The sequence below is a fragment of the Trichomycterus rosablanca genome, chromosome 3 (genome assembly GCF_030014385.1).
Source record: "Trichomycterus rosablanca isolate fTriRos1 chromosome 3, fTriRos1.hap1, whole genome shotgun sequence".
NCBI classification, from domain to species: domain Eukaryota; kingdom Metazoa; phylum Chordata; class Actinopteri; order Siluriformes; family Trichomycteridae; genus Trichomycterus; species Trichomycterus rosablanca.
Genome location: NC_085990.1, coordinates 48732515 through 48749420, shown reverse-complemented (window position 1 = coordinate 48749420; position 16906 = coordinate 48732515). Strand labels below are relative to the sequence as shown.

The 16906-nt window shown below is 39.6% G+C and overlaps 1 protein-coding gene across 1 annotated transcript; it reads right to left on the bottom strand.

Moving 5' to 3' along the window:
* Positions 1 to 115: 115 nt before the first annotated feature.
* Positions 116 to 15497, bottom strand: yme1l1a (YME1-like 1a). Its single transcript, XM_062992189.1, has 18 exons — positions 15418 to 15497; positions 12401 to 12535; positions 11377 to 11560; positions 10949 to 11050; positions 10727 to 10836; positions 10235 to 10382; positions 9943 to 10050; positions 8043 to 8216; positions 7726 to 7878; positions 7451 to 7583; positions 7312 to 7374; positions 5205 to 5317; positions 4955 to 5110; positions 4721 to 4872; positions 4470 to 4596; positions 3488 to 3561; positions 2014 to 2100; positions 116 to 1905 (listed from the first exon to the last, which is right to left on the bottom strand). The coding sequence occupies exons 1-18, from the start codon at positions 15448 to 15450 to the stop codon at positions 1762 to 1764; spliced, it is 2196 nt and encodes a 731-aa protein (XP_062848259.1). The 5' UTR covers positions 15451 to 15497; the 3' UTR covers positions 116 to 1761.
* Between the last annotated feature and the right edge of the window lie 1409 nt (positions 15498 to 16906).

The window sequence follows — 16906 nt, the reverse complement described above, 5'->3', positions numbered from 1 at the left end:
AATTACACGTAATACAAACCTGAAGCAGTGCCAGCAGCTCCATTACAGACTGTGCCCGACTCTACTTGAGTCTTTAATTCCTCAATTCAGGAAAAATGACACCTCTTAGTCAGCAGATTTTCAGCAGACTTTATTAATTCATCATTGTTTGTTTCATAATCAAGTTAATTAGGTCTCAGCAATTCAGAAAGCACACATGAACAGCTTACATTAACTGGTATATACAGGGTTGCCATCAAAGATTTACCATCCACAAACTGGTCACAGTTAATGAGGCAAATACAGGCTTCTTAAACATATCAGAATGACTACAGAGAAATAAATACAACGAAATAAAATCAGAGCTGTTTACACGGCATTCAAGTTCATTCTGACCAGAAGTTGAAGTGTCAGCTGACTCAGATCAGAAAAACTACAGAAAAGTCTAAGTGTCAGCTGACTCATTCTTGACTTTTAAGTCATTAAAATATTATTGCAAGTAATATCGAGAAAATAAGAATCTTGAATAATGTTTGAATCTTCTAGAAAGTTCTTCAGAAATTGTAACTCTGGAAGCAATATGCTGCTTTAAAGACAGATCCCATCATGTTTAGAGAAAACAGTTGATAAACTAATACTGATGTTTTAGAAATTGCATTTTTGGTTCATATTAAAGTTAAATGCATTTCTCCCAGGACTAGTTCTCTGCAGCAGGTGATATCCACACCGTTTACAATAGTTTTACTTAAAAACATTACAGCATGAAAGATTTACAGGTAAAAGAAACTTTATTCACCAGGAGTGTGCTTTGCTTTCACAAATGGGCTAGTACATTTACATTTTTGGCATTTAGCAGACGCTTTTATCCAAAGCGACTTACAATTATGACTGAACAATGAGCAATTGAAGGTTAAGGGCCTTGCTCAGGGACCCAACAGTGGCAACCTGGTGGTGGCAAGGCTTGAACCGGCAACCTTTTAATTACTAGTCCAGTACCTTAACCACTAGGCTACCTACTGTCCTGGCTAGTACAGTGTGGCTGTTCTACTTCAGCACATCAAGTCTGCTTTATGGTTCAAGTTTGCTTATTAGGATTTTAACGTCATGTTTTACACTTTGGTTACTTTCATGACAGGAACAGCAGTTACTCATTACACACAGTTCACACACGGTTATATCAAACACAGTCATGGACAATTTTGTATCTCCAATTCACCTCACTTGCACGTCTTTGTACTGTGACAGGAAACCCACGCAGACACGGGGAGAACATGCAAACTCCACACAGAAAGGACCCAAACCGCCCCACCTGGGGATCGAACCCAGGACCTTCTTGCTGTGAGGTGACAGTACCAGTTATGCTTCAAGTAAAATACAGAGGACTTCTACTGTGGAAAGCAGGTTTGTCCTAGAACTTCTGTGTTTTATTCTGTTCCAAGTGAACAATTGATGTTCTTACAGTTGACAGACAGATCAGGAGTCAAACGTCTTCCCTGATTTGCACACACGATGAATGAAGTGACTTTTACCTTGCAAGAATACACTACAAGGTTTGACTGGTCTGTAGTTAAGCTGCAAGACTAGAAAGACCTACCAGACTAGTAATAATAATCTGGGTAAAAAGCTGTTACTAATGAAAATTGGTTAAAAAGCCTAAATTTACATCAAGGGTTTGGTTCTTCAATGATGCATCAACATTATAAAAGTTTTAACTGATTCTAATTCATAGTAAAACACAAAATATATTATTGATCTTCATTCCATTCTACAAAACTACTGACATCATCTTGGGTCCAACGTTTTGCCCTCTAGGACCATCTGAATTTCTTTAGCATCTAAAGTCTCGTAGGTGAGTAAAGCGTCGGCCAGTTTCTTGTGCTCTTTGCTGTAAGTCTTTAGGAGTTTCTTAGCACGCTCGTACGAGTCCTGTGAGAAAAAAAATGGCAAAAAGTACATTAACATGTGGACTCTTAAGAATTATCTCAATCTTTTACTGACTGTCACAGTATGAAAGGAAATAAGTGATCTTTGTACCTTCAGCAGGATCCTGACCTCCTGCTCCACTGCAGCTTGTGTCTCTGGGCTATGTTTGGACAGGTCATTGTAGGTCATCACTCCCAGCTTAAAAACAGACAAGAGAAAAAACAATAGTGGGTTTTTTCACCCCAAACAATAGTAAGGGTGAAACCTCACACAAGGTGGGGGGATAAAGAAAACCTAAACAATCATTATCTATCAGGGACTCATTTACAGCATTAACTGGATTAAGTGGCAGTAATTATATAGATAGTGTTTAAAAAGCAGCACAAATTCTACAGTTCAAACTGCACCTAGTTATTTACATTGGCTAGAGGGCTAAACATTTCTACAGAGAAAGGATAATGAACACCAGCTTGACCGACCAGACTATCAGGTACCTTTTTGGCACCGCTGGTCACAGCATTTCATCCATTCCTTCCTCGATCTTGCCAGTCTAATGAATACATATCTGGCTTTTGTTTTTTAACACTCAACTAACTAGACTTAGACAATAATTGCCCAATGATTAGCAATACAAAGAGACTGTTACGCTTAAAAACTATGGCCATCTTTAACCAACAGTCAGAGTATGAAAGAAAATAGGGATGAGTTGTTTATTTATTTATTAGGATTTTAACGTCATGTTTTACACTTTGGTTACATTCATGCAGAAACAGTAATTACACAAGATTTATCAGTTCACAAGTTTATATCAAACACACTCATGGACAATTTTGCATCTCCAATTAACCTAATTTGCACGTCTTTGGACTGTCGGAGGAAACCGGGGCTCCAGAAGGAAACCCACGCAGACACTGGGAGAACATGCAAACTCCACACATATAGGACCCGGACCGTCCCACCTGGGGATCAAACCCAGGACCTTCTTGCTGTGAGGCGACAGTGCTACACACGGAGTCACAGTGCCGCCCTAGGGATGAGTGGAGAGTTGAGTAACTTGCTTCCAAAAGAAGTGCAGTGGTTACATTGCAGGGTCACTCAAATAAGTCTGTTTAAAGCAATTCTTACATTCCAAACAGAACAGATTAAACCGGTAAATCAACATGTTCACTTGTTTTCTGCTTGCTGAAGGCTTTTCCCAGTTACCTCATGAGTTAGGAAGCCGTAATAGCCGTTAATACCTGCAAACTCTAAATTCAGCTATCACTGAGTGTTAATCAGTATATTGAATTGTGCATTTTCCACATAGTTCACAGCTAAACCTCAATCCATTTCTACATATTTTTGAAAGGCAGAATGGCATTGCATTCTCATAAATGAGGCAGTTCTCATTCCTGTGACAAGTTTCTGTATTTTCTTTACGTGTTGAAAAGAAACTGCATAAAAAAATAACTCATCAAGCCAAACTAATGGCCATGTGTTATCCTGATTAGTAAGAATTTCTATGAAGTACTAATAAAGAAGAAATTAAAAATGCAGGACTGATACACTAACATCTGTAATGAAACAGGTGTTTTGTTGTTCATACCTTGTCACTCATTCCGAATTGTGTAACCATCATTCTTGCAATTCTAGTGGCTCCATCAAAATCACTTGATGCTCCTGTGAGTGATGAACAACATTTAAAACAAAGATGTAATGCCAAAACTTTCAAGGAATGTTATTTTAAAACCAATGAGAAATAAACAAACAGAAAACTGGACCAATGACATCAATGTGCCTGTGTTAAACAGGATAAAAAGTAATTTCGAAATCCTAGATTGCCTTGATTCATGGGCGCATTCACATGAGAAGGTACAAAACCGCGTTTGCACCGGCTGTATAGTTGTTTCCTATGGAGTGTGGAGGTGCTGCTTAGCTTGCCGCTGCGCTACCCTGAGCGGAAGCCGCGTTGGGCTCGTGTTTTTTGCGCTCGCTGCACTCAAAGTTCACCTAATTAAACTTTGACCCAGTTTGCCACTGACCTTTTCAAAGCTCCTCCAATGAGACGAACTGTTTGATATGACGTAATAAAAGCCGCTAAGGCCATACGAATAGCGCTTAATGTGAACTAAGCTTAACGTGATTTATTTATTGCACTAAAACAACGAGTGAGGAATTTCATTAGTGGAGAGAGCTTATGATCAGTAATAATTAAGAGATGTTTAGTGTTCCTGTGTCGTTCTTTTAATACATTAAACCACGTTAAGCTTTATTTTTTTATGATGCGTTTTAGACTGAGTCCCACAATTTCTCAGAACCTCGAGCTGTATCACAAGTTTAAAAGTGAAACAGTGAGAAAAATCCACATGAACACAGATACATGTGGAGCTTTCAGACTGAATTTGATAGATATTTCACACAAATGCAGATTCGTCTCATATTTACACCGATGACGTTTTACCTGCACCGCTCAAGCCGAGCGCTGAGCAAAGCGACGGTTTACGAGGAGGTTCGGAGTGAGCTTCTTATGTTAACATGTCCTAAGAAGGTAAGTCATTAGTCATGTTCTCTCAGATTATTTGCCTCACCAGTCGTGATGTTTTCACCACCAAAGATGAGCTCTTCTGCTACCCTTCCACCCATATTGACATCCATCTGAGCCAACAGCTGAGCACGGGTCTCACTCCACCGGTCATTTTCGGGGAGCAAAGACACCTAAATGGAAATGAGAAGATGCATAAACATCACTCATTTAGTTCAATATAGTAAAAAAATGAGTATAACGTTTTGTCGAACATTATTTTTAAGAAAGATAATTATTTTTAAGAAAGATAATTACATGACCAAGTGAGAGCCCTCGTGGCATGATCGTAGCTTTATTTATGGGCATGGCATCTTTGGTATAATACGCCACAATGGCATGACCAGATTCATGATAGGCAGTTATTGTCTTGTTTTTCTTGTCTATTTGCACACTTCTGCGCTCTGGGCCTGTAAGAAACATGAAATAAATCAGACTCAGGTCTTTATATGGTCAAGCACTTGATCTGTAATCTGGACAGTAAGGCCTTACCCATGAGTATTTTGTCTTTAGCAAACTCTAGTTCCTTTATAGTCACCATGTCCTTTTCATCTACAGCAGCCTTTAATGCAGCCTGGTTCACCAAATTCTCCAGCTCTGCTCCAGAGAAACCCACTGTTCCCCTAGCAATGATCTCTGCATTCACAGCTAAATAAAATATAGCAAAAATAAATTTAAAACAACTATATTACAATGTTGTACAGTAAAAAAGTGATTGAAAATTTATACAATATTCTCTCACCAGGGTCCACTTTGATTTTATTCAAATACCAGTTGAGGATCTCTGTACGTCCTTTCACATCAGGTTTGGGGACTGTGACATGCATGTCAAATCTACCCGGTCTTACCAGAGCACTTAAAATAAATAAAAACACATACACAAAAGACATAAAGTTTAACTATCAGGGTTTGAAAAACCTGAACAGTTTGTACCACAATGCATGTTTCAAGAACCCCAAATGCTTAGATTTTCATAAATCTTATGCATTTAAGGTTGTGTTATGCTTACTCTCCACTGGAGCTAACTCCTGCTCCGATTAAAGAGAGCAAGACGGTCACACGCCCCCTTCAACACGTGCACAGAAGCCGACCGGCACGAGGCGAGTTCATATGCCGATCAGCTTTGTGTACAGAGAGCCACACCCTGATCAGCATTATTCCTCGACTCTGTGCAGATGCCATCAACCAGCCAGCAGAGGTCATAATTCATAATTCGCTCAGTCATGAGGAGTCCCTATCCAGCTCATCCTACCCTATGAACAACAGCCAATCGTTTTTCATGCAGCTGCCCAGCCCAGCCCGATGGCAGAGCTGAGATTCAATACGCTGTATTCGAAATCCCAGCTCTGGTGTGCTAGCGTGTTTTACCACTGCGCCACCACCAATTTTTAACAAAAATTCAGTTTGTACTTTTCATTTTCTGGAGCTGTAGAGTAGTATTACACCCCTTCAAGAGTTACAATTAAGATGAATTGGTTAAAACCCAAGAGTAGGTGGCTTTAATTTATCAAAGTTGCACAAATCAATGTTGTGATCAAAAGTGTTTATTCATTGTGTAACAGAGTAAAGTGGTTACCAAAAATAAATCAATAAATAAGAACATATGTGCATATGAGAATCATAGTACTAAGATTTTAGGTAATTATGTAAATAATGTTGCTCTGAATTTGTAAATTTAAAGGAAATGTGCAGAATTGTAATTTTATTAGCTAATTTAGTGCTGCGATTGACTAGTCAGTAAAACCCCAATGTCAAAAAGATTGGGACAGTAGAAAAATATAAATCAAAACAAAAAGCAATGCTGTGCTTTATATCAATGATATAGGGCAGTACAGTGGCTAAGTGGGTAGCACTGTCGCCTCACAGCAAGGAGGTCCTGGGTTAGATCACCAGGTGGGGCGGTCCGGGTCCTTTCTGTGTGGAGTTTGCAGTAAATTGTCAAGTAAACTTGAGTCTTGTGTAATGAGTAACTAACGTTCATGTCATGAATGTAACTAAAGTGTAAAACATAACATTACAATCCTAATAAACAAACAAACATAACATTGATATATACATTTTCATTTTGGCATTTAGCAGACACTTTTATCCAAAGCGACCCACAGTACTGTGACAGTATATTGTCTAAGCAATTGAGGGTTAAGGGCCTTGCTCAAGGGCCCAACAGTGGTAGTGGTAGGGCTTGAACCAGAACTTTTTGATTACTTGTCCAGTACCTTAATCACTAGGCTACAACAACTATTATTTTGATACCAACTGCCAGGTCTTAAATCTGAGCATTAGACTAGGCAGTGGTCTGGCCAAGTGAACTAAAGTTTGCTACCTTGCCGAGCCATGGACCACGTTTTTTCCACAGATTTTTGAAGAAAAGAGCCACATTTCACTGCAGTCATTAAAAATGATAATCATTCATTAGATTACAGAATAAATGGAAGCTATAATGCACAGCACAGCTACCCTTATAATTGAATGGAAACCTAGAACATCCAGCGACGGCACAAGGCTTCATCGATTGCTAACCGAATAGCTGTAGAATTGCTGGAACCGCCTCATAGTGCAAATTAACCAGTAAACATAAGACGCTTGAACGCTACACAAATGAAAACTGTTAAATCGCTAAACACAAACCTTAAAATTTTATATTTCACAGCAAATTACTTAGGAAACGGCTCATTTCCCTGTCCGTGATGTGATTTTTACAGCTGTGAATTAGGTAGGGCCTTAATTATATGCTTAAGACTACACTCACAGTTAGTATTTACCAAACTGATTAAGATTTGTAATCAATAAATTACTATTTGATCTATCTGTTGTTAAAAAAAATTATGAATTCCACCAAGTGCACTTACTTGTCCAAAGCTTCTGCAAAATTTGTAGCACCAATAACAATCACTCCTTCGTTAGCTTTAAACCTGAAATAAAAGACATTCAATGAAATAACTAAACCACATTGGGTTCAGTAATAAACTAACAGTAAGACATGCTGACCCGTCCATTTCAGCAAGCAGCTGGTTAATGGTCTGTCGTGAATACGGGTGCATGGGTGACTCAATTCTCTTTCCACCCACACTATCCAGTTCATCAATGAAGATCACACACGGGGCGTTAGCTTTTGCCTCTTCTGTACGAAAAAACAATAATAATAAATAATAATAAACTTGAGTTTCAAAATCCATTGTACTGTCAAAAGACCTTGATGTAAAATGCACTGTACATGAAAAACTGAAGGATTAAAGGATAGAAGTTTAGAACATAAAACTCACTAAAGAGATTTCTAATACGACTTGCTCCGACACCCACAAACATCTCATCAAACTCTGATCCTGATGCGTAGTAAAACGGTACATCAGCCTCTCCAGCCACAGCTCTAGCAAGCAGAGTCTTTCCTGTACCAGGAGGACCCACCAGCAGGACACCTGGGAACAGGGTGATGAAAAGCAGAGAACAAGACTGCTAAATCAAGCTAAATCAGTAAAGTAAAAACAAAATAGTAAAAAAAGTAAGCCCACATGTTCAAGGCAGAGTTAATTCATTTTTGTTACTAACTGGACAAATATATATAAAACATATACATAATTACCTTTGGGTAGCTTTCCTCCAAGGACAGTGAATTTCTGGGGATTCCTCAGGAACTCCACGATATCTTGAAGTTCGTTTTTTGCCTCCTCTACACCTTTCACATGATCAAAAGTAACATTCTTCATTTGAACCGGATCCAGTGCAGTATCCAGGCCAGATGTAGTACGGAAGCGAACTGTTAAATAAACAATATAAAATACAATCTGAAAAACTGTAAAGTTAGAAGTAAGTAAAACTGTAGTAAGTTTAAGACTTCCAACACTTACTTTAAGACTAAATTCTGGTGTTACATTAACAGATTAGATAGACCATTTATACAAAACCCAAGAAATTTTTTAAAAACACAACAATTTTACACACCAATCTAGCAGAGACAAAAATTCTGATTTAATTTTTGGAGAAAAACATGCTTTGATTACATGTGGTGGAGTGAAGGGGGTGGTAACAGCACACCAGTTTACCAAAGATCCAAAATTTTGATGAGGCTAAAGTATTGGGAACGCAATACACCATTTATGCAAGCAGTTTTAATACAGCTGTAGCTGTTTCAATTCTTTAGTCAGACACAAACATGCAACTACATAGTCAGTAGAACTAATTTACACTGAATACACTCATTAATGGATTAAAATTATGTTTATGGGTGGCATGGTGGTTCATGGGTAGCACTGTCACCTCACAGCAAGAAGGTCCTGGGTTTGATTCCCCAGGTGGAGTTTGCATGTTCTACCCGTGTCTGTGTGGGTTTCCTCCGGGAGCTCCGGTTTCCTCCCACAGTCCAAAGTGCAAGTGAGGTAAATTGGAGATACAAAATTGTCCATGTCTGTGTTTGACAACAAATAACTGAATCTGAATCTGTGACCAGTAACTACCTGTTCTGTCATGAATGTAACCAAAGTGTGTAAAACATGATGTTAAAATCCTAATAAATAAATAGATAATTTTTCACCTGCCAGCTTTGGTTCGATTGAAACACTCTGTTAGTGCTCTGGTGCGATTTGTATCAGATATGAACACAGTACATGATGTCACAAGATGCGACACTAAATGCGCTGTGAGAGAACAGAGGGCATTGAAAACAATTTCAATAATAAAGGTAAATGTTTGTTTATTAGGATTTTAAAGTCACGTTTTACACTTTGGTTACATTCATGACAGGAACGGTCGTTACTCATCACACAAGATTCATCAGGTCACAAGGTTACATCAAACACAGTCATGGACAATTTTGTATCTCCAGTTCACCTCACTTGCACGTCTTTGGACAGTGGGAGGAAACCGGGGCTCCCGGAGGAAACCCACGCACACACGGGGAGAACATGCAAACTCCACACAGAAATGACCCGGACCGCCCCACCTGGGAATCGAACCCAGGACCTTCTTGCTGTGAGGCGACAGTGCTACACACTTAGTTACTGTGCCGCCCTAAAGGTAAATGTACAGCACCTCTAGATGTGCCTCCAGTTGGTACAAACACCACCAGGTACTTAACCCCTTGTAAATTTGTGAGTGTGAACACCAGCACTAAAATGTAACGACGTATCATTCTCTTGTTGTTCTAGGGCAGCTGTAGCCTAGCAGTTACGTACTGGACTTGTAATGAAAAGGTCGCTGGTTCATGCCCCAGCACTGCAAGGTTGGGCCCTTAAGCAGGGCCCCTAACCCTCAATTGCTTAGACAATATACTGTCACTGTAAAAGCATCTGCTAAATGCTGAAAATATAAATGGAACTGAAATACAAGTATAAACACGACCTTAAATGGCACTGCTAATATTTCACCTGTACAGTGTCATTACATACAAACAAACTGTGACGTCTGAGCGCGACTACAAGAGTACAAGAGGAAAACCACATCACCACACATGCAAACATAGGAAATAGATAAAAATAGAAACAAACCAGCATCAGAAAAGGAGCCTTTACCCGAGAGAAATGGGGTTTTTGAGAGACCGTAGATGCCAACAAGCAGAAGAACAAGCAAAATCAGACGGGTTCTCCTAAGTGAATCTGTCAAAAAACAACATTTTGTTACAATAATAATAAATTATTCACTTCATATCTACATTTATACTCTAACTGTACTTGATGTAACAAATTACACTTAAATTAGGACTTGAAAAACAAATATGTTCTTTATTATTATCATTAGCACATCAGATATCAGCCAAAAAAACAATTTTAAACGTCACACCTTGTGTCCTTTGAATTAAACTTTGAGATTTCATAAAGCCCTCAGTAAAACCCGTCTTAAAAGCATCTTGCTGGCTTGATGAAAGATTCCTTTGTTTCATTAACTGGTCAATGCTCTCGGTGTCAGCTTTGTCCCTCATGAGGAGACCCTGCAGCAAAAAAGCAAAGGAAGATGAATCAAAACAAATAGGACCTGGACAACAGGACCTGAGGGTGCATATGGAGGTGTTATTTCGGTTAACATCGTAAGGCTGGTATAGATTGTAAGTAACAGCTGTAAAATATTACAAAGGAAAATTATAAAGTGAACCACAGTGCAGATTGATGTACAAAAGGTGCGGATGTGCCCGTCTGTGCATGTGCACACATGAGTGCACACAGATATGCACACACACACACACACACACACACACACACACGTGCTCACCCACATACATAGAAAGACACATATCTGAATATCTGATTTGTACACCTGAAATCGACTTGTTCTAACCTTTATGAAGGGTGGAGTGTAGCTCTCTGATTCTGCTGGACTTTCATAGCTGGATGGCAGACGTCTAGTCTTGGAACTCAGAGTTTTAAAACCTCTGCTTTGGACCCATGCTTGACAAAAACACACACATCACATATAGTCAATTCATATTATTATTATTTTTATTTCAAGTGAGCACAATGTGGCTAAACCCTGATAATTAAGCTGTGTTTTTGGTATCACCTTGCAGCTGCTGAAGGTCTGAGCAAACCAGCTGAAGAGGACTAGAGTTTGGTCTGTGGAATACTGGATTGCCAAAGAGTCCTGGCAGTCTGCTAGGAAAACCTAAAAAAAAAATAATAAGGAAGGAATTGCATCCATACCAATGTAAAGCAGTCAGATGTTAATGCAACCTTTTACTTCAATGAAATTACAAAAAACGAGTCATTGTTTACACTATTAATAATACTTGGAATAATCCCTAACAAAGCAGTTATGAGCTAATGCATGAAAATGTCTGACTGTGGATTTTGATCATTTATATTGGTTATTTTAAATAATCACTATTAATGCAATTAATTATGATTGTGTATGTGTACGCAACTGTGACATGCCTACATATTCAAATGAGGTCACATGTAAACGACATTTTGGATTGTATAAACTTCTACCATGTTTGTTGTGATAGAAGGACTCTGTAGACATGTGTGACGTCCTCCATCTTGCAGACTGAAGGCAGACACTGGGGTCTTGACTCTCACTGGGGCTTACAGTGGGCAGCAGCCTGGTTAAAAGCTCATTTACTCCAGTCAGTCTCAGCTCTGATAGACCAAGGTCGTTATGGTTCTGTTTAGTCTGTGGAAATATGACACGACGTGTTAGGAGAAATAAATCATCTTCTTGTGGTTTAGGAAGATCAGGTCATCTGATTATTAAGAACCACATTTACAATTTTAATGATACAGACAGACAGATATATACTTTATATATCCTGAGGAAAAGAGCTTTTTTATAGATAGATAGATAGATAGATACAGATGGAGGTTGAGCTTATACTGCTTCAGATGCTTAATACATATCTGATACAAAAGCAAAACCACCACATCACCATTTGTGTCCAGCAAACCACTTACGTTTTGTAAATTAGTGCTTTATCATGCTGGACGTAGTCTACATAAGATAAGAAAATAATGGACTAATGGACTAATGGACTAATGGACTAATGGACTAATGGACTACACATACTCAGATCAGCTGCAGCATTTAAATAAAGCTTTCCACACCACTAGACCACCATCACCACCCTTAACTGGTGACACAAGGCAAGTTGGTCTACTCTGCGGTGGCAATATGGCCATTTACATTACACGCTTTAATTCAAGGTGACTTACAGTGCTGTGACAGCATATTGTCTAAGCAACTGAAGGTTCAGGCCTTGCTCAAGGGCCTGACAGTGGCATCCTGACAGTGGTGGGCCTTGAAACAGCAACCTTTCAATTACTAGTCCAGTACCTTACCTGCTATGCTACAACCAGGCCCATGTTTGACTATTTCAGCATGTTACAGAAATACTGATACACATGAGGCTAGGTAACAATTTGACTTTTAAACCTTATCAAGTAAAATCTTAATAAATGGTGATATAAATCATGCTTGCATATTGTATTAAACTGTTTGTATTTGAAGTAAATGTACCTGTGCTTCAGGTGAGTGGTGCTGATCAGGTGATAGCTCTCTCTGTAGACTCTGGACTGCAGCGGTGGCCGTGGAGCTAGCCGAAGCTTTCAGCGAGTGAAGAGCATTGATAATATGGGTCAATGGCACAGTGACCTAAAGAGAAAAGTACATACGCTATAAAACACTTATACACAGTGCCTTACACACATATCAGTTACCTGTTTTGAAACACCATGTTATTATTCATATTTTACCATGTTAATATTTATGCAATCAAATTTTATTTTATTTTTTTAAATAATTTTTCCCCTTTTTCTCCCCCTTTAGCGCATCCAATTGTTCAATTTGCATCGTGCTTCCTCTCTGTCTATGCCGAACCCCGCCCTGACCGAGGAGAACGAAGCTAACCCATATCCCCTCCGAAACATGGGCAGGAGCCGGATCCATTTTTGCCACCCGCACATTGATGAGTTTGGCGCCACCTAGCGTGGTATGCGGAGAGACACACCCTAAGGGCACTCTTCCTCGTCGCTTGTGCAGGCGCCTCTAATCAGCCGGCAGAGGTCGTAATCGCATTCTGACAGAGAGAGACCCACATCCGGTTCTTTGTCCCACCCCCCAACTGAGCAACCGGCCAATCGTTGCTCATACAGCCGCTCAGCCTCGAACCGGTGAGGCAGAGCTGGATTCGATACGAGGTACTCAGAATCCAGCCCTGGTTGCAGCGTGTCTTTTTACCGCTGCGCCACCTGAGCGGCTGTTTGTTTAATTCTTAACGCCATGTCGGCTGCTATGGCTATTATCATGGCTGCAAAATAGATTTAGCCATCAAAGTAAGGGGTGGATTTGCTTTCTTTACCTGTGTGTATAGTGGTTAGAGTGTTTTTCATAACTTATTCATACTCATAACTTATATGGCGTTTTTAAGTGCTGGTGCTTCTAAGAATTTAAGCTTTTTTAAGTTTTTGGGGTGGAACTGAGGATTTGTTGTTTGTATGGTAGAATTTTGTTCTGGTGTAATTAATCTTTTAGCATTTATAGAGGACGTGTTCGACAGAAGTTCTTAATCCACGGAGATGGTAAGTGGGGCCTGGCCTCCTTTTAGCAGGTAGGTACGAGTGAGTTTGGTGTGTCCTATTCTTGTTTAGAAAATTTGTACCCTTTGTCTTTTGGGGTACTGAGCTCCATCCGTTTTTATGGTAGGGTGGATCTTGTACAGTTTGTTGGTGAGAAATGTTTCCCATTCTTTTTGCCAAGCTGCTGTGGTGTATGCTGTTATGATTGGTCTGAGATCGGATGGCGGGTAAGGGCATTGTAGGATCGGGGATGTTACGGTTTGCTTGTTCATTTCCTTTAAGGCCACTGTGTCCTGGGATCCAGTCATGGCCACAGTTTTTTAGTATGCAAACAGTTTTTAGAGATAGAACAAAAAGGTTTTATCCAGGAACAAATAAAAAATGAACAACAGCAATAAAAAGGACTTAAGCTCTATAGCAATTCCTATTGGGTGTCCCAAACTGTATTGATTTCTTACAAACCCCCTGTCTGTGCAGCGTTGGAACATACTCTTTTACTATAATGTTAAAATATTACAGTATTTTGCTATTGTAATGGTGAGAAAACAACAACTAAGAACATGAGAAAGGCAGACCCTTCTAACCCTTAACAGTGTAGGTCTTTCCTATGGAGAAAATGTAAAGAAAGCCAGGTTGTCAGTAAGTACAGTTTCCTACACCATCAAAAAGCCATTGGAAACTGGACAAACCTGACAGAAAAATGTCTGGTACACCAAAAGCCACAAATACACCCAAAAAAGGTTCTAAAAGTCAACAGGTCAGGTAATAGACTGCTTATAAAACAACAAGATCAAAGAAAATACTCAAGACTATTCAGATTTGACAGGTCAAGTAGCAGTAAAAAAAAAAAAAAAACCTTAATACTTCACCTTGCTGACAACCTTAGGGCCTTTTTTTTAATGATTATATTTCCACTTCTATATGAGAGCATGATAGTAAATAAATAGTAAATAAAACTCTACATCTATTGTGCTGCTACACCAGTCAGCCATACCATTAAAACCACCTCCTTGTTTCTACACTCACTGTCCATTTTATCAGCTCCACTTACCATTTAAGAGCACTTTGTAGTTCTACAATTACTGACTGTAGTCCATCTATTTCTCTACATACTTTTTTAGCCTGCTTCCACTCTGTTCTTCAATGGTCAGGACCCCCACAGAGCAGGTATTATTTGGGTGGTGGATCATTCTCAGCACTGCAGTGACTCTGACATGGTGGTGGTGTGTTAGTGTGTGTTGTGCTGGTACGATTGGTTCAGGCACAGCAGCGCGGTCACTGCTGGACTGAGAATAGTCCACCAACCAAAAATATCCAGCCAACAGCGCCCCATGGGCAGCGTCCTGTGACCACTGATGAAGGTCTAGAGGATGACCAACTCAAACAGCAGCAATAGATGAGCGATCGTCTCTGACTTTACATCTACAAGATGGACCAACTAGGTAGGAGTGTCTAATAGAGTGGAAAGTGAGTGGACACGGTATTTAAAAACTCCAGCAGCATTGCTGTGTCTGATCCACTCATATCAGCACAACACACACTAACACACCACCACCATGTCAGTGTCACTGCAGTGCTGAGTAACAGTCAGTAATTGTAGAACTACAAAGTGTTTCTATATGGTAAGTGGAGCTGATAAAATGGACAGTGAGTGTAGATCGGTGTAGTTTACAACCAGAAGCCACAGGGCTAGCTGGCTAAAGCTAAGTACGTGGGCATTTTCTCTTATCACGTATCACTTATTGTAAGTGTGTTTGTTATAAATAAGTAAATGTCGTATTTATTTAAGTCTTAAACAGAAAACTTTATAAACTAACTGTGTTTAAAGTAACGAACCGAGCCGGTTAGATGAACCTCTCACACCTAAACTCATGATAGCTTAGCCAGCACGCAGGTGATGTAACAATGAATTAACATTGTTCTCTCACTCGTCTGTCAGGGAACCACAGCTCATCTTACCTGTGGCTGAAACGAGGTGGTTAAAAAGAACATTATTTAACCCAGCAGTTGAATTCCTTTATAAGGATCGATGAAACATGAATGTCCTTCCTTCTGTTTTTCCCTTTAAGTTTAGCTAGCGGCTACAGCATACTGACAATTTACTTCTTCTCTCGTTCTCCTGTCAGAACCACCATTGAAACACCGCACTGTCCTCTAGTGGAAGCAGGTTCAGGAGACGCACGTTTAGTTCATTTTACACCGATCAACCATAACATTAAAACCACCTCCTTGTTTCTACACTCACTGTCCATTTTATCAGCTCCACTTACCATATAGGAGCACTTTGTAGTTCTACAATTACTGACTGTAGTCCATCTGTTTTTCTGCATACTGTTTTAACCTGCTTTCACCCTGTTCTTCAGTGGTCAGGACCCCCACAGAGCAGGTATTATTTAGGTGGTGGATCATTCTAGTGTGTGTTGTGCTGGTATGAGTGCATCAGATACAGCAGCGCTGCTGGAGTTTTAAATACCGTGTCCACTCACTGTCTTAGACAGTATCTATTAGACACTCTATTAGACACTTCTAAATATTCGGTCCACCTTGTAGATGTAAAGTCAGAGACGATCGCTCATCTATTGCTGCTGTTTGAGTTGGTCATCTTCTAGACCTTCATCAGTGGTCACAGGACGCTGCCCACTGGGCTCTGTTGGCTGGATATGTTTGGTTGGTGGACTGTTCTCAGTCCAGCAGTGACATTGAGGTGTTTAAAAACTCGATCAGCGCTGCTGTGTCTGATCCACTCATACCAGCACAACACACACTAACACACCACCACCATGTCAGTGTCACTGCAGTGCTGAGAATGATTTACCACCCAAATAATACCTGCTCTGTAGTGGTCCTGGGAGGCTAACAAAGCATGCAGAGAAACAGATGGACTACAGTCAGTAATTGTAGAACTACAAAGTGCTTCTATATGGTAAGTGGAGCTGATAAAATAGACAGTGAGTGTAGAAACAAGGAGGTGGTTTAAATGTTATGGCTGATTGGTGTAATTGTGTGTTTGTATGATTTGCATAAATCCCGTTTATTCTAATTCATCTCCAGGCCACCCAAGGAGGACGAAGGTCTCTGCTAAGTCTAGTTCCTCTCAAGGTTTCTTCCTTGCCACTGTCGTCCTAGGTTTGCTCAACAGGGATTTTTGGTCTGTCGGTCCTGGATTCTGTTAAGTTGCTTTGAGACAATGTTCATTGTAAAAAGTGCTTTACAAATAAACTTTACGTGTAGTTCCATGCATCAATTCTAAACCAAGTGCTGACACATTTGATGCTACTTTCTGAATTCAAATTTTTAAGCAACAAACTAAAAGTCATTCGTCAAATTGAAAATATTAAAGAAAGAATAACTTATTCAATCATTATGGTTATTTTTTAAAGTAATTAATGTGGCATAACATAGGATGACATCTTTTTTTTTTTTTTTTCTTCCAAATGATAAGTTACGA